The sequence below is a fragment of the Xyrauchen texanus genome, chromosome 23 (assembly GCF_025860055.1).
Source record: "Xyrauchen texanus isolate HMW12.3.18 chromosome 23, RBS_HiC_50CHRs, whole genome shotgun sequence".
In the NCBI taxonomy this organism is placed as follows: domain Eukaryota; kingdom Metazoa; phylum Chordata; class Actinopteri; order Cypriniformes; family Catostomidae; genus Xyrauchen; species Xyrauchen texanus.
In genome coordinates, this window is record NC_068298.1 from 11,406,163 (window position 1) to 11,424,745 (window position 18,583).

General features: G+C 35.5%; 2 protein-coding genes across 5 annotated transcripts; one reads left to right on the forward strand and one right to left on the reverse strand.

Annotated features, from left to right (window-relative positions):
- Positions 1-11,336: 11,336 nt before the first annotated feature.
- nkx2.5 (NK2 homeobox 5) lies at positions 11,337-18,002 on the forward strand. 4 transcript variants are annotated; one of them, XM_052089303.1, is made up of 3 exons: positions 11,337-11,832; positions 12,717-13,301; positions 17,735-18,002. In XM_052089303.1, the coding sequence occupies exons 1-3, from the start codon at positions 11,493-11,495 to the stop codon at positions 17,788-17,790; spliced, it is 981 nt and encodes a 326-aa protein (XP_051945263.1). In that variant the 5' UTR covers positions 11,337-11,492; the 3' UTR covers positions 17,791-18,002. The 4 variants fall into 4 exon arrangements, with proteins under 4 accessions (XP_051945263.1, XP_051945265.1, XP_051945266.1 ...); XM_052089305.1 differs by having other exon boundaries at positions 11,337-11,757; XM_052089306.1 differs by having other exon boundaries at positions 11,337-11,739.
- On the reverse strand, positions 16,380-18,402 carry bnip1a (BCL2 interacting protein 1a). Its single transcript, XM_052089307.1, has 6 exons — positions 18,319-18,402; positions 17,823-17,915; positions 17,646-17,737; positions 17,412-17,516; positions 17,198-17,316; positions 16,380-16,579 (listed from the first exon to the last, which is right to left on the reverse strand). The coding sequence occupies exons 1-6, from the start codon at positions 18,400-18,402 to the stop codon at positions 16,383-16,385; spliced, it is 690 nt and encodes a 229-aa protein (XP_051945267.1). The 3' UTR covers positions 16,380-16,382.
- Positions 18,403-18,583: the final 181 nt, after the last annotated feature.

Genomic DNA, 18,583 nt, shown 5'->3' on the forward strand with positions numbered 1-18,583 from the left:
TCTTGCCTGATGTAGTAGGTCATCCTGGTAGTGCTCATCTTCTCTTTTATGAATACCGAGGATTTGGACACCCTACTCCATTGGCATACTGTTTATGGCATACTACAGTATATAATATGGAATAATTCCCATTTGCAGCCATACTACATTTGGCATACTATATATAGGAAAGTATGCATATTCAGATGCAAAGTAAGTATTCATTTTTAAGTAACAAGAGTTGATTTATTAACATATAGCTTAATTCATATTGACCTGTAATCAACATAAGATCAGGTTCCTGTCACTCAGCTGGTAAATCATGATGCTAGCAATGCCAATTTCATGGGTTTTATTCCCAGGGAACATAAAAACTAATAAAATGTATACCTTGAATGCACTGTAATCACTTTGGATAAAAGTATCTGCCTAAATGTATAAATGCAAACAACCAAAAAACTGTCTAGACCTTGTCTTCGCAAATAAGGACTTCTGCCTCTTGATTTACACAGTGAAGGTGATGAGTCCACATAATGCTATACACAGATATTAATCACATAAAAACTCAATCCAAACAGCCCTGAATCTGGTTTCTCTATAAGAAAAAAAACAGCATTAATGTTGGTTAGGTCCACACTGGCTGAAGCCAGCTCTGATGATCTGAAGAGTGTTCCTCTTGACGAACTCATAAAGCTGTCAAGGCGTGTGGCATGGGGCTGGCGCCAGGCTGAGCTGCAGCTGCAGCGGGCACCTCCACCAGCCCCTGCAGAAGCACTCAGCTCATCACAGCAGTGGGAAAAACACTCTCTCCTTCTCGCTCGAGTGGAATGAGACCACCGCACCATAAACAAGCTCCCCTACACTCTGGCTTGGTCTCTCCGGTCATAGGGCTGAAAATCTATAAACAAGCTTTATGAGGCCCTGGTGGCTATGGTCGAGCAGCAGGCAAACTGGTTCTCAAGCTAGGGCACTACACCTAATATATGAAATAATCTGAGTGCTGATGGATTTACTGTGCTGAGGTGTGGGTGATCTGGTCAAGCAGTCACAGATGAGTAGTCAGGCTTCCAAAGATCTCCGGAGCCCAGTTTCATAATGAATAAGACATCAAGACTCTGAGCTGTTTCACCATGAAGATACTGCCAAGTTACCACTACTTTCCATTTAAAAATAAAATAGAGAAACATGCATATATATATATATATATATATATATATATATATATATATATATATATATATATATATATAAATTAACTATTTTGTTTTTTAAACAGGCTTTTTTTCTCTCCCTGAAAGTCTTTGGCTCATTTTTTGATGCATTGATGCATCATCATGAAGAAAAACCAACAGCTTGCAGACTCATTCATAGCAACAATGGTAGGAGAATTAAAATTTTTTAAAAAAAAACTATCTATAAGAAGAATATGTTCATCTCTAAATTCTAAATTTGGTTTAACGTGCTTGGATCAGTGTAAAAATCACTATCAGTCTTGGTTCTCGCACTCCCACTAACTATAATGTAAACTATTGCGTTACTGCCCTCTAGCGGAGGAAATATTTTACTGTTATATATACATAAATATAATGAACATATTAGAGGATGCAAAACAGATCTTTCAAATTTTGCATAGATATATTAGTGTGAATGTAAAAATAAACTTTTGAGCAATTTAAACATTTTCTTTATTTACAGTCAATACGGTGAAACAATTTTATTAAACATTTTCCTTGTTTATAGTCATACAGTGTAAATAAAAAAAATACTTTTAATCAACAGAAGAGATGTTTAATTGATTTTTATGAGTCATAAAACATATACAAATCTATGCAAAATAGCTTAAGGTTTAATAGACATTACTTTAGCTTTATGCAAATTACATTTCCGAAGAAGAGTTAATCATTTTAGAGTGTCATCAATTATGAGAGAGCCAGTGCACGGAGGAAATATTTTAGCCAACTAGTATATAATGTATACGCCATTCTGTTCTATGTTCTATTATTTGTATGTTTATTTATACTCTTACCTTGTTTTATATTCTGTGTTTCACTGTAATATTCTTGTTTCTACTATCACCAAAAAAAAATTATAATGATTGTGTACTTGAGAAAACGGCAATAAACTCATTCTGATTCTGATTTAGGCCCTAGCCCTATATATATATAGGCTATACAGTATATGTCTAGTTTAAGTGATGGGTAATTTTGGTTACCTCGCAGTCGACATATTAGTTATGTGTAGTTTATTGTATTGTTATTATAGTTGATTCGTTGATTTGACAAATCCTCGAGCCTTGTTTAGAAGTTACAGTGAGAACAAGTGAAAAATAACATTAAGAGCAAACACTGAGCTACACTATAAATGTATGGAAATAATTATATTAATAATATTTTTTGCACTTTGGTTTCACTCTTCAAACGAGTAATAAGGCATAACATAGGTTAGGCAGTTACATTTGCAGTGTTCAACTTCTCCCTTATTCTTAATTAAAGGCGCGGAGAAATGTTCTTACCTTGTCTACTCTGTTGTGACACAACAATCAGTACCGTTCAGTCAGCCACCAGAGGGCGCTAACCTCTTCAGGAAAAATTACAGATTAAGCAAATGACTCCCATGTGCTTTAGTCTGTGTAGAAATGTAGACAAAGTCTCATTTAACAGGTGAAATCAACTTATTGGTACTGCTAGGGAAGACCCTGGAAATTATCTATATGTATTAACAAAGCGCGAGGATACTCGGAATTAGGCGTATTTTTATATCATGCAGGAATTGTTTGATCCACTCAATTTACCACAAAAACATCTCAAGGTTATGTTATGGGAAAAAATGCATGTGGTCTCCATTTACCAACCATGGCCCTGACTTTCTGCACAGCCAGCGGCATTTCGAGAGCACAACTGCAGGATGGTCCTCTTTAATTATGGTTAATATAGCAACAAACGCTTTTTGAAATGTGAGCATATAACATCGTTTCAGTGTGAGCGAGTAGTCAAAACTATTCCGAGGCATCAACAACAGAACAGGTCATCTGGCTCCCATAGGGAGCAATCATGTTACTCTCTGCCCCCGACTAATCCACTGCCAAATCTCTGAACATGAGTTGACAAAGAAAATTGTTATTCCCTGAGAAATGGATGACAAATGATGTGATGACAAGAGGCACTGGTTTCAAATCACCGTAATGATTTTCACTTTCTCCCCTCGTGCAATGTTTTACAGATTATCTGATTCTGATCTGTAGTATAAACTCAAAATTGGCTACTTTGTAACTGATGTCATCGATAATGCAGACAGAAGTTAGTTTACTCTTGATTTTGGGTGAATTCAACGCCACGTAAATGTACAACAAGAAAAAATAGCTATTTGGTGGGTTTGAAGATGATTTCTTATTGAATTACATTTTTAATTAAACCTGACTTAGGTCTTATTTGAACGGCTAAATAGCCCATTACCACAAAATGAGCACGAGACTAAAATAAATGCAGAGACAACTCAGTAATGCACTCTTCTTTAAAAAAAAACAAATGCCTCTGAAAACACTTCCTTTACTTTTTAGCATAGGTGATTTTGTATAAAATCTCTAGCATCAACACACAATCTTTACCTAAAAGTAGCAAGCTAGAAATTTGCTGTAAATTTGAATATAAAAGCAATATTTTGAAGAAAAGCTAATCTTTTATATGGGCTCTTATGTTGTACAATTGCCATGAATGATATAGTCTATATATTTAGCTTACTGACCTTTTAAGGGATAGTCTATGGGAGGGAAAAATAAATAACTGGTGATCAACTAATGCCAATGTTGCTAAATATCAATTAATGGAAAGTTGGAAACAAATAGGAACGTGACCTTAGCTGTCTTAAAGTGTGATGATCACATGAAAACATTTAGATTTATTGCAACTGAAAATAAGTGTGAGGTGTATTGAATTGGAGGTGTTATGTCTTTTTAACTGGCGTATAAATTTGCTATCCCTGTGAACAATGTGTATATTTATGTTTTTGGACTGTCCCCATTCACTTATATTTTCAGTGACTTTACCAACTGTAGGAGTCTAATTATTATTATCATTATTTTGATGGTAATTAACATTATGCCACAAATGCTGTTGACTGATCTTAACGTTTTTCGCTCTTCTTTTGGGTAGGTATTTCTACTTGACCTAAACCTTTAAATTGTGTTTTGTTGACATAACCTAATGTAGTCAAATATATTCAGACATACACTGGCGGCCAAAGGTTTGGAATAATTTACAGATTTTGCTCTTATGGAAAGAAATTGGTACTTTCATTCACCAAAGTGGCATTCAACTTTTCACAATTAGAATTTTTTTCACTCTTACCTTTTCCTTTTCATCATTTTCTGTTTCAAAAGTGGCTTTTTCTTTGCAATTCTTCCCATAAGACCTGCACCTCTGAGTCTTCTCTTTATGAAACTGGTGTTGAGCAGGTAGAATTCAATGAAGCTGTCAGCTGAGGACATGTGAGGCATCTATTTCTCAAACTAGAGACTCTGATGTACTTATCATCTTGTTTAGTTGTACATCTGGCCTTCCACATCTCTTTCTGTCCATGTTAGAGCCAGTTGTCCTTTGTCTTTGATGACTGTAGTGTATACCTTTGTATGAAATCTTCAGTTTTTTTTTTGTTGTTGTTGTTTTTGTCAATTTCAAGTATTGTATAGCCTTCATTCCTCAAAACAATGATTGACTGATGAGTTTATAGAAAGCAGTTTCTTTTTTTTTTTGTTGCCATTTTTGACCTAATATTGACCTTAAGACATGCCAGTCTATCTATTGCATACTGTGGCAACTCAAAAACAAACACAAAGACAATGTTAAGCTTCATTTAACAAACCAAATAGCTTTCAACTGTGTTTGATATAATGGCAAGTGATTTTCTAGTACCAAATTAGCAATTTAGCATGATTACTCAAGGATAAGGTGTTGGAGTGATGGCTGCTGGAAATGGGGCCTGTATTTGATCAAAAACAACTTTTTTTAAATAGTGATGGTGCTGTTTTTTTTTTTACATCAGTTATGTTCTGACTATACTTTGTGATCAGTTGAATGCCACTTTGGTGAATTCAAGTACCAATTTCCATCAGAAACAGCAAAATCTGTTTTCTTGCCATAACACTTGAATTATCGTTATGTTAACTAATTATAAAACGAATTTTAGTAGGCTACACTTGAAAATTAAACATATAGAGGACGGTGATAAAGAGAAGGAAAATTATAGGCCAATACAGTACATAGATATTGCCTCTTATTGAATGCAGTGAACCAAATAAATCACAACTGCCTCCGTGTTCAAACCGTGTTAAATTGTGAATATTATAAATCCTCAGATCCCCTGGCATGAGCTGAATTCCATCAGGGAGGTGTTAAACTTGGAAGTGATTGACAGGGATGAAAAGTGGCGGAAAGATCCAGGTCCTGTTTTCAGAATGTGTGTGTGTGCTCTCATCACTGAAGCAGGAACGAAGGCAGACTCATTTAGATAACACTCATCTCACCCCTTTGCCCCATCATTTCCTAAACAGGTCGGCCTACAGGAAGTTTTCAAGAACGCTTATCCAATTCTTTATCTGCTCCAGATGCGCTGTTGAAAGACAAAACTTCAGATGCAGATGCTTTGCGATAGATTTGTGACTTTGCCTCTTCTTCTCTAGACCGTGTAGCCTGCCATAATATTTATTTCAGAAATGCATCAAACAAGACGCATTATTTTAAACGGGTTCACGTAACAGGAAACATGGATGCGTGTATTAAAGGTTTTCAGTTCTATCTGGCTGGAAGATTGTGTCACTAACTGCAGTGGCGCTAAGGGAAAGAGATGGCTAATAAATCATCTTGATAAAAAGCAGTTTCCATAAGCTGTGCGGTCAGTTTACATATTTCACAATTATTGAAGCGATGGACAAGGGAGTGTTGATTCGCTCGTAGAGAAAAGTGCTTGCGTCCATTTATCAGAAACGCCAATCCCGAGACGCAGGCACCCAGATTTTGTCCAAAACTATAAACATGAAGCTCCAGAGCAGACATGGACTCCATTTACTATACAACATTAACTGTTCGAGATAAAACAAACGATAATGTCTGTCTCCTCTGCAAAAGCACAACTAATGACTAATAGGCTAAGCTCTTGTCTCCATTCAGAGAAGGGTAGACTACAAGTCCTATCCTTATTTACCCCCTTTTGTTGCCAATTAATTAAAAAAAGAAATTAGGAAAGAAAGAAAGCAGGATGACACTTAACATTAGTGTTCACGAATGGCCACTTTAGCCTCTAACTACACACTGAAAAAGTAAAATTATTTAACTAACAAATTAATCAGAATAATACATTTATTTTGGTGATAGGAGAAACAAGTAAGTGCATACAGAACATTACAGTGAGACACAGAATATAAAACAAGAGTATAAATAGATATACAAAAAATATGACATATGTATACATTATTACACTGAAGGCAGTTTAATTGTTCATGTATTAAATGGCCTGAGGGTAAAAACTGTTCTTGTGTCTGGTTGTCCTGTCACTGAGTGCTCTGTAGCGCCGGCCAGAGGACAACAGTTCAAAGAGGGAGTGATTCTACCTGCACATGCCCTCACTCAGTCTGGAGACATACAGGACTTGGAGGGTGGGTGGGGGGGATATGCCTATATAAGGCACTTACAATGGAAGTGAATTGGGACCACCCATAAACATGAAAATACACGCAGCTTCTAAAGTATATTCACCAGACACATTACGTGTTTCCATGATTTTAGTGTGATTCAATCAGTGATTTTCCAGCGTTATGCGGTTACCAGGTTTAGCGGTGTTGTGCCGAAATCTGACTGCTAGATTTTGATTCGCTGCTACCTCATTGGCCCTTATCTCTAAAGGCCATCCCAACCCCTAACCTCATTGGTCCGTACCCCTAAGCCCACCCCTAAACCTACCACTAAATAATAAGGAGTCAAAATTCGGCACTGCACCAGCGTTGGAGTTACTTCATCATTGCAACGACGTTGTAAAATTGCATATAACTTTACACAGAAAATGTTAGTAAGTGATTTTAACACATTAAAACAATGTTAACACACATATTGTTTACATCTTGGCTACAGGCTTATTTTGAAACTTAAGTGCCTCACTACTCTTTATATGCTATTACCTTTTTTATATAGCCTAGTCCTTTTTTTTTTTTTTTTTTTTTTTAAGAAAAGGGGCAAGTCTAAATAAATGTTTGTGGTAATAAGTATTATGCCACAAATGCTGTGGACTGAGCTTAATTAGCTAACCTGGAATTTTTTTTACATTCATTGAATATACTGTATATATTGTGAAGTCTTGTAATGGAGAGAAAACAAACAAAAAGGACAACACAGCAACACATACGTCACTGGACGTAACACCCTTACCCGTAAATGTCAACCTTATTCCTTTTTGTAGCCTACATATTTGTGTAAATATTGTAAATAATTCACCTAATTCAGAGCCATTCAGGCCCGGTTCCAGATCACAAATATTGAGGGTGCTTCTGAAAATTCTGGGGGTGCTCTGTATAAAGTGGAGATGCATCGTAATTACTAAATTTATTACTTTACTTTAACTACTTCAATTTAAATGCATTTAAATTAAATGCTACTAAAACAACGTAAAGAAAAAGTTTTTATTTTTTTGTTACAAATAAACCTGCAGATTAGGACATACTGATTTGCAAAATCATACACGTTTATAAGTTTTAATGCAGGGATTTTGTGTTTGCTGGAATTCAAGAAATCTGCTTGCCAGTTATTATACTTGCATATTCAACTGAGCAGTGGTGTGCAATTATTTTGGTACAGGGGCCACATCAGCTTTTAATCTATCACGTGTTAGTAAAATGGACCAAAGGCTGAGTGAGTATCATTATTAATTGTTTATTTGAACATACTTCACTGCAATGGTAATTTAGTATTCAATCATGAGACTGGTTCAATAGTAAAATAAACAATTTAGAAATTATAGATTCTAAAAGCTTATTTTAATGTTTGTCCCAAAGTGAATAAATATGTTTTATTCTGTAAAACAATTCTAACAGACTGTAAAAATGCTACAGAAGTAAAACAATAATTGATTAACGAATATTAACTGTAAAATATACAGTAATTTTTTTATATTCTAAAAGACAACACAGTTGTTTTTACAATAATTTTTGTAAAAATAAAAAATTGTAGATGTTAAATTATGATTTTTACTGTATATGTTTATTTGTCATTGTTTCAGGAAGAGCCATTGGTGCACTTAATGTCATTATGTGCTCCTCTGTAATTGTTACGGTGATTAAAATATCTTATAAAGTAAAAAGCAGATTTGTACAGTTTCAGAAGGTTAATATCAAGTTTGACTTATTTAGCCTACTGTAAATTGAACAGATTATTACTTATTTTTTTACAGTGCCATTAGGTCATGCAAGTGACCACAGTTTTAGACTGTAAAATGTACAAGTTGTTCTGTAAAGTTGTTTACATTTTTACTCTATTTTGTACATAATTATTCTGGCAACCACAGCTGCCAGTTTATGTTTTATGTATTTATTTATTTATTTATTTTTTTTTACAGCGCATTATCAACCAAACGCTAATAATGTGGATCTTGTCAATGTTTTTTTTTTGTTGTTGTTGTTGTTGTTTTTACGGCATTCAACTGAATAAAAAACATGTTACAAATAACACAAAGAACAAACATATTCCTATCTCGCCCTCCGTGTGCGAATGATGCGAAGATCTATTGGGAAGGTTTGCTCTCAGACTTGGCACTAAACATCACACGCAGCCTCACGAATGGACACGGAGTGCATCACACTTTTCTTTGAGGGTAATATTGCACTATTGAGCGCTAAGGGGTTTTTCTTTCTCGAAGAGGACAGAGAGCGCGCGCACTCGCATGCATGATTGTCAGACTGCATAAATTAAGTATGACATAAGGCGAAATAATTCCAATTTGTGTAAGTATAAATCTCTGATTGGGGTGTTGCATCTATTATCTGGCAACCCCGGGCATATTAAAAGCTTCAGGATACGCTACAGCCAGATAAATGATGATCAAATAAAAAACGGTCATGATAACTCGACCTGCGAGAAGCTCTGGTCTGCAATTGAGGGAAGGGTGACCAGACGTCCCGAAAAATTCGGGACAGTCCCGAAATCCAAGCAGTTGTCCCGAATCCCGAATCCTGCCCTAATTGTCCCGAAAATTAGAACAAAGTCTCAAGAGCAGACTCTCGAGTAGTTATATAGTGTGATAGAATATTAAAAATTGCTCATTGCCGTCCTGCAGCCAGCTGCTGTCGGCTGCTCATTGCAACCATAGACAGTAAAAGAACGTAGAGAGCTGCAGTAGGCTACGTAGACTACGTAGGCGGCAAGGCGCGAATTTCATGCTCAAAAAAAGTCACAAGGAGTGATTTGATTGGATGTTGCTGATGTTAAAGCGCAGTGTTTGTTTTATTTGTTTCATGATGACACTTGAGTTCAATGGTTTTTTTATTATTTGTATCTCCGTGTTTACATGACAGACAGTCATTTCATTCAGAATTCTCAATAAATAATTTTGCCCCCCCCCCAATTGGTACTTTACTTTTATTCACCAAATTGGCATTCAACTGTTCACAATCAGGACATTAATACCGTGAAGAATTACTATTACAATTTGATAGATTTTTTCAGAACTTTTTAAACTACTTAAAAGTGTTCTCATCAAAAACTCCTCCAGGTGCAGCAATGACAACTTTGCAGATCCTTGTTATTCTAGCTGTCAGTTTGTCCAGATACTCAGGTGACATTTCACCCCACACTTCCTGTAGCACTTGACATAGATGTGGCTGTCTTGTCGGGCACTTCTCATGCACCTTACAGTCTAGCTGATCCCACAAAAGCTCAATGGGGTGACGATCCATAACACTCTTTTCCAGTTATCTGTTGTACAATGTCTGTGTTTCTTTGCCCACTCTAACTTTTTATTTTTCTGTTTCAAAAGTGGCATTTTCTTTGCAATTCTTCCCATAAGGCCTGCACTCCTGAGTCTTCTCTTTACTGTTGTACATGATACTGGTGTTGAGCGGGTAGAATTCAATGAAGCTGTCAGCTGAGGGCATGTGAGACACTATTTCTCAAACTAGAGTCTCTGATGTACTTATTCTCTTGTTTAGTTGTACATCTGGCCTTCCACATCTCTTTATGTCCTTGTTAGAGCCAGTTGTCCTTTGTCTTTGATGACTGTAGTGTACACCTTTTTATGAAACCTTTTTTGGCAATTTCAAGCATTGGATAGCCTTCATTCCTCAAAACAACAATTGGCTGATGGGTTTCTAGAGAAAGCATGCTTCTTTCTTTTTTGTTTTCAACTGTGTTTGACATGCAATTTCTTTCCATACGAGCAAAATCTGTACATTATTCTAAACTTTTGTCCGCCAGTGTATATATAAGAGAAAAAACATTTTTATGGTTATCAACATTATTCCACAAATTCTGTCAATTTAATTTAATTTGAATAAAACCCGGAATATTCCTTACCTGGAAGGTAAAAGTTGCACACACTTTTTACACTGGCTGTCACTAAAGTAAAAATATTAAGGCTAATTTAATATGCACGTGTTATTTTAGCCACACTGCAACTTTAGAAGATGTCTATATTTTAGATGAATTTCCATGTGTTCCTCTTCTGGTGCGGCTGTTCTGCGTGGGTGTTTCTGGTTTGTTGTCATCTGTTATCACGTCTTGATAACAAACCCAGTGGCACCAGAATCTTTCAGTGGTTGACAGTTGGGTTTGTCGTTGCAAGTTTCGGGTTCCAGCATTGGCACTGTCCGGTCCCTTGGAGTAAACTCTTCTTTGGCCTGTAGCTTCCCCTTGGATTAAGCAATTAAGAGGAAATCAAACAAACTGAGTGCACAAATTTGTGCTCCGTTGTATAGCCAAAAGGGCCATTTACAGCCTCTTATAATGAAGAGTGGTGATTCAAATTAAACTTAAGAGCTGACAGAGGGAGAAAGCCTCAAATTGGATCGCTAATGCAAGCATGAAAACGAATGCAACATAAACACTAATTAGAAATATTGCTTTGCTTTTGTATTATATATCAGTGTATTAGGACATTTAAAAATATTTTGACGCGTTTCTGATATCAACAAAGTTATTTATATGTGTTCATAAAGTTGCTATAATTGGTGGATGTTTTTATGCATCTACTTGTAAGGAGGTCTTAAGAGTAATTTGTCATTGGAACATGTCTGGCCAATGAAAAGCTCTGAAACGTTTAAGCGGAGCTAACCCCGCCTTTCTTCCTCACGGTAGCATGCCGTCACTCCGACCTAGACCCCGAAAGTACGTATCGAGGGGTCTATTAGAAAGATGAAAGTGGTTATATATCTCCAAACACTACAGATTATCCCCATTCATTAAACGACTAGACACCCTGATGAATGCCAACTGGATTGTTAGAGAGTGAGAAACTAAAGAGGATTCTCATTAGTCCATGCAATGTTTTCCAGTCAGATGACTTCCACTCCTTTCTCAGTGAGGGACATATTGAACCTGGAGCAGAATCAAGAGGACATGGTCTCTCTGGACATGTCTCAGCGGCTGGACAGTGCCCTAATTCCGACCTCATCCTGCATGCTGTCCACTTTCAAACAAGAGCAGTTCATGGACATGCCATCCGGATCCTCTCTATTCGGCGAAGACCTTCAGGATGACAAAGCCAACAAAATCAGCCCAATGAACTTCGGTACTGCTGCCTTTTATGGTAAACATTTCTTAGAAATGGACTATGTTAAAGACACAAAGACGGATGACACGTTTGAGGAAAAGGAGAAAAAAGGTGATATAACGAGTCTTCGCAAATATAGCTACACTAAAAATAATTTGATTTTTTTTTTCTCCCCCAGGTGACCTAAAATGTGCTTCCAGTGGTAATATCTACATATACTGGGTTTTATTCAAGTCAAAATTTGTATTTAATCTAACTTAAATGAGGTTACACCAACTGAAGTCATTTTTATGGATATAATAGAAAAGTAGAAATAGACCCTTTGAGTTAGCAACCGCATATTACACTTTTTTCAGTGTTGTTGGAAATGTATCAAACTAGACGTCAGTACGTGTTACAAGTACAAATTAGAATTCTTACAACTTTAATTCAGAGTACAAATTTGTTTTAAAAGAACGACTAAACTTTTGCGTCTTTTCAATAGAATTCTCCGCAATTTCTAACCGAAGAGACTTCTTATTTAGGCCTATGTTATCAAATGTTATGCAAATTGTAAATGCGTCATTTTAGACATGAAACAAGAGAGAATAAAATAAAGACAAGTAAGTAAAAAAAAAATTATTGTCTTTGTTCTAAGGAAAACTAGCTAAAATATATTTTAACAAAAGTTTATGAGTTCTCAGTTGATCAAGATATGACAAGTAGCCTATTATATAGGCCTATAGACTGTTTTCGACATAAAAATATCTATTTTTTATTAGCACAAAGTAGGGCCTACCCTATGCCTTACACTGAAACACTGTTTATGTGCTTCACGTCTAAATGAACTGGTTTTAATCAAGTGAAAATTAGTATTTAACCACTGAATCAACCTGAATGCATTAGCAACTAAATTAACATTTTAAGGGCTATCGGGTACATGGTACCACATTTAACAGTGGAGCCAATCTATTTAGTCCCACTAAGTATTCTAATTTAACCTGTTTTTCATTTAGACATCAACTGTTCTCAAGAAGAGCCGAGGGGAGATCTAAAGCTGGATGATCCTGATCGCCCCAAACAGAGAAAGAGGAGGAAGCCTCGCGTTCTTTTCTCTCAAGCACAGGTGTACGAGCTGGAGCGACGCTTCAAACAGCAGAAATACCTTTCTGCACCAGAGAGAGATCATCTAGCCAGCGTTCTTAAACTCACCTCCACGCAGGTGAAAATCTGGTTCCAGAACAGACGCTATAAGTGCAAGAGGCAGCGTCAGGATCAGACCCTGGAGATGGTGGGCATCGCGCCTCCGAAACGCATCTCGGTGCCGGTTTTGGTTCGTGATGGGAAACCCTGTCTGGGAGACACATCAACTTATAACACCTCTTACAATGTGGGGATCAGTCATTTCACCTATAACACTTACCCTGCCTTTAGTAATTTCCCAAGTCCGGGCAACACGAACTACTCATGCAACTACCCATCGAGCATGTCTGCCATCCAGTCCTCACAGTCAAACAATAATTACATGAACTTTGGAGTTGGGGACGTAAATAATGTCCAGGCATCATTTCAGTCCAGCAGTGGGGTATCCTCGTTACATGGTATTAGAGCTTGGTGAAAAAGACACTAAAAGACGAACTCTATACAGCATGAATGGTTTCAACTGACATTTTTTTAATCGATGACTGTGATTTGCTGAAAATCACAGATTCAAGGCTGGGTTTAGATTTGTTTGAGAAATGGTAGCCTAGATCAGATATAAACTAGTTCATTTTCACGCTTCTTTAGTAACTTTTATATGCACTGTTTTTATTAAAAACTGCCTGAATAATTTGCTTGCACTCGAGTTAAATTATGAGAGATTAACAGCACGTGAAATATGCAACATGCAGTTTATTTATGATTTTTCACTAGATGTGTTTTCAGCCCTTTATATAGCCTAAAACTCGGGAAAAGCTAGCAAGCTTTTCTTTCTTTCTTTTCTTTTTTTTTTTTCTTTCTTTCTTTCTTTCAAGATCAATATTTTCTTTCAATTCAAGATCAATCTAATTGTTTAACCCATCTGACAAGGCAATAGTCTGAAATTAAATGTAGCAAGGAAAAATATGTTAAACATTACTGCCATGAAAGCAATTGTTTTATTTGTGTAAATAACCAGATTGTTTGTAGATAGCGCACAAATAATACAGCAAAATATTTTGTTATTCAGTTGCCTTTGTAGGTTTGATATGTAAACTTTTCGAAAAAAAAAATAAAAATAAAGGCTTTGCGGAACTGTTTGCAAACATTATTTGTTTTGCAGCATCAGTGAAAAAATCTAATATAATAATACAAATAAAAAAAATGTGCATTCGTAAAAACTAGTTTTGTAATAATAATAATAACTATCATTAATGTATTAATATTATTCACTACAGCCAAATAAATCTAATGCTTTAAATTGCCCAAAATAGAGACAAAATATTTTAAACAAACAACAAATATTTTGAGAAAACAAAAAACTTTAATTGGAGGATTTTAAACAACAACAATACGAGTTTTTTTTCTAGTCGTGGTTTATAAACGGTGCCTACGCATGCTTTACCAAAGGTTAAATTGAGTTTATTTGTTTTGCTTATCAAAGACTTATCCACTAAAATCAATATGATGTATTTATACAATATCTATAATATTTCTGAATTAACAATATTTAATAACCGATAACTTCCGTGATGTTTTTATGTGGAGGATTACTTAGAAAGGCAAATATTTGCGCTGCAATCGTCAATAATTAAATATTTTAACTAATAACATTTTAAAGTTGAAAATATTTCAGGTAAAGTGATCTGTCACCTTGTTGTTGTATCATGTGAATTGATTTGACGGGTTTTCAGAGTAAAACACTCTGACCTTTAAATTAACTTGTTTTGGGTGGGACGTTTGTCATCATTGTGATGACTGATTATACAATTACGTGCAGTTTATCGTCAGCTGAAGATAAAGGCCTAAATTAAAATGTTACTCCACATCCACTTATCCTGTTTTTTGTTTATAATACATCCTCATAAGCACTTTATAGATTAAATTACTTTTGTATGTTTTTATTTTTCCACAAGTGTTTGTTTCACCCTTGATTGACAACACCAAAGTGCTGTGCTTAGTATGTAGAATGGCACCATTTGCTTGACAGAGAGGTAAGGGTGCATGGTTGTGCATGAAAAGACATTTATGGAGGAGGGAAGGAGATCTATATTTGCTACCACTTAAAAAGAGTAATAGTTTGTCCTTGGGCATCTCTCTGGCCTCTCCACACATATCAGTAAACACAATTCCCCCTCTCAATAACAAAATCTACCACTGAGCTAACATCTGCTTATAGATAAAATATATAAACTGCATTAACACAGTAGTTAGTTACAGTGAAGATGACTATAAATTCACATCAAATGTGAGGACCCTGAGAGGTAGAGAGAAAGGTCACACAGTTGCAATAGTGGTCCACTCTTCAGAGGCGTTGAAAAGAACAAGTCAGATAACAAGGACGCACATCTCTAAAAATAACAGACCTTGTCCTCCAGCCACAATGGAAGGAGAATGACAGAGAGATGGAGAGAGCGAGGGAGAGAAAGAGACCAGGGATGGAATAATCAGCCTATCCTGGTCTTATCGGAGGAAAGACAGGGTTGCATGCCTTTTTATCAGTAGTGCTCTGATTATGCCCATAGCTTTTCTGAGCTTTTTCCTCTGTGATACTCCAGTTCTGTCCTGCCCAGTAAAACAGCTGCTAGTTCATCACCGCACAGGATGTGAGTTTAACTAACCTAAATTGCCTGTCATAGGTGTCCATGTGACAGCATCCAGTGTCTAGCCTGGGATCAGCTAGAGGCAAGAAACTGAGAAACTGACAGACTACTTTAGCACCAACACCATGGGGTTATATTTTCAGACCTTAATTCAACTTCTTTTTTCTTTTTCTTTTTTTGGCTAAATAAATCTTCCATTGTGTTACCTCTAGATGATTTTTTAAAATGATTATTATTATTAAAAATTAAGACTTAAAATTAAGTCTTCATTTAATGTCTATTTCTTAACTTTTAAATGTAAATAATTTATTTTACTTTCACTACTTATTTACAAAAACATCTACTAACAACAGCATTTTGATATAGAAGACCGATGTTTTATCATTGGAAACTATAATTGGATCCTCCCTATATTACACATTTAAAATGTAAAACTTAAAATGGTGGTCAAACAGAGACTATTTTCAGGCTTTAGAGGAGCAATAAACATATATTTACGCTTAGGAATGTTTAAAAATGTAGAGATTTTATTGGTAGTATACTACTACAGTATTTGTTAAACTCTTCTGCTGGAATAAAATAGACTTGCATTTTGATTATTCACAATTTTAACTCATTTTAGTTATGCACTAAATTTATCATAAATATTAGAAATGTTAAAATATAAAATAAATATTTAAGTAATGACACAATGACAGCACACATAAGTTACAGCTTCTCTTCTGCAACAGTATCTCAAAACAGAAACTTGTCATATGCTTTTTCATTCTTTGTAGAAGAATTAACAATCTCACAAAAAGGAGAAATGTTTTAAGGTGCAATTCTCTTCTATTTTCAACAATGTTAACATTTACCCATCATTAATGGCATACAACATTTTTTCAAAATTATAGTCAATGCTCAAAAGAAAGGGAAGAGTCTTTTCTTCAGAATATACAAGACTGTAGCCAAGAAGAGAGCAAGAGCAAGAAAAATAAGAAGCTTATCAGTAAGTTCCCGTCGATTATATTTAACGATGAGTTTTCTACCCAGCTGTATGGTGCCTGACATGGCTTTAAACTCTTCATGGGTTTCCAGCACTGTCCTTGAAGATGTTGCTACAGGGAAACAAATAATAATACCTTGCTTTTACAACACTTATTTCCAGTACTCAAATTGTATAGATAAAGCAGCATTCCAAGAGTGATGATATTTAGTATAAGTGCATTTGTATCACTCTGCTTGTCTGCGTGTTTACGCATTTCAAAATAGTTTTCATCAATTCACTGTTCATTATGTTTTCGTTCACTGAACATTTCTGCAGATTACATCTTTATGCCAGGAGGTGGCAGCAAATTAGTGTTTTAAATTTATGAGTGAGTCATTGAATCATTGACTTAGTTAAACAACACCAGTTGTTCACGACCAAAACAATGGAAGTGAAGAAGAACTATTAGTTCACTTAAAAGATTTGTCCAAAAGCATTGAATTGTTTACAAATTAAACTGACTTTAAATAACTAAAATATAAGATCCATGTGTTATTTCATAGTTTTGACTATTTTATCATTATTCTAAAATATAAAAAATAGTTATTACAAAGAGTCGGTTTTTCTAAACATTGACTGGTAGTATACAGTGTCATGCTTTAATGTAAATAACAAAAGTAAATTGACCAAGTGTACTGGCGCACAGCGGTCTCTCTGCACTCTGTCTTTAGATAAGATCTGAACTCACCAAGTGAGTTCATTGTCTCTTCACTCTGCTGAACCTGCTGAGACACCATCCGGCTGATGCTCATTAGACTCTCTGTTATGTCACTGGAGGTCTGAACCCGGCTCTCTTTCGTCATGTTTCTAATAAAATAGACAGGGAATTCAGTAATTTACCAGTAGCAATAGAAAATAATCTTAATTTAGCATCAGTGAAGAAATGTTGCACACAAACTCACCTGTGCCTTACAGACATGTTCTCTGAATTTAATAAATCTTCCTTCTCCAACTTATCAATGGAGAGTTTGCATGCAAGATTTGCCTTCCTCCATGCTGTTTGATCACTGCAAAAGGAACATTTTTCATTTGAGATGCAATGCACGCTTTCCCAGGCATGTATATAGAAGATTAGCATGCATACTGAAGAGAACAATTTAAGTGCATTACTTTAGGTTTGTAAATAGCGGCATTACCTAAGCATCTGTTTCCGATGCCCTTCAACTTTATTGAGAAGGGTCAACTTGTCTGACTCTTTGTCCTGTTCTTTTCCCATTTGTTCCAGATCCTGTTTGGAAAAATCCATCTCAAGATGGTCATAGAGATGATTACAAGCCATAGAATAGATTTACTATTAACTCATAATTTCTCACCTGGATTCGTTGTCTAAGATTGTTGAATTTCTCTTTCACTTTACAATTTAAATCTGTGAGTTTGCTTTGTGGTCCAGTGCAGTCATTCACATCCTGCAATGTTTTAAAACATATACATGTATGGATCAATTTGTAAAAGAACCCTAAATATTGTTAAACAAAAATAAGAAATAAAAAAAAGTGGAAAAATATTATATTGTTTTTTCTTTTCTTTTTTTATTTATTTTTTTTACATAACATATGGTCTACTTGGAAAATTCAATTTGTAGTCACATACCACAACAATAATATGCTAATATGCTAACAATAACACATAAATCTTATTCATTTATTTGCATTTTATGGCCACAAGCATCCATTGTGAATCATTCATTTTACCAGCTTAATTTACATTTTATCAAAAATATATATTCTCCTAAACCAGCAATACTGACAACTGGTATAATGTTTAGGTTCGCAAACAGGAACGCAGAGGCATTTTTTGAATCATTCATACCTGAATGAGAGCTTTTATTTCTAAATCATACTTGATTATTTCTTGTTCACATATTCGTAAGTGGACATCTACAGAGGCTGCCATCTCTGCATAGAATACCGACGACTTCCGGGTGCAATCTGAGTGCAAAATTCCAAAATAAAAGTCCAACAGACAGAGTACAACAGAAGAGCTGATGTTGGACCATTGTATATCCTCAACGACATACAAAGCATGTTTATTTGCTAGCTTGTTTTCTTAGTTATTTATCTTCAGAGGACTGTTT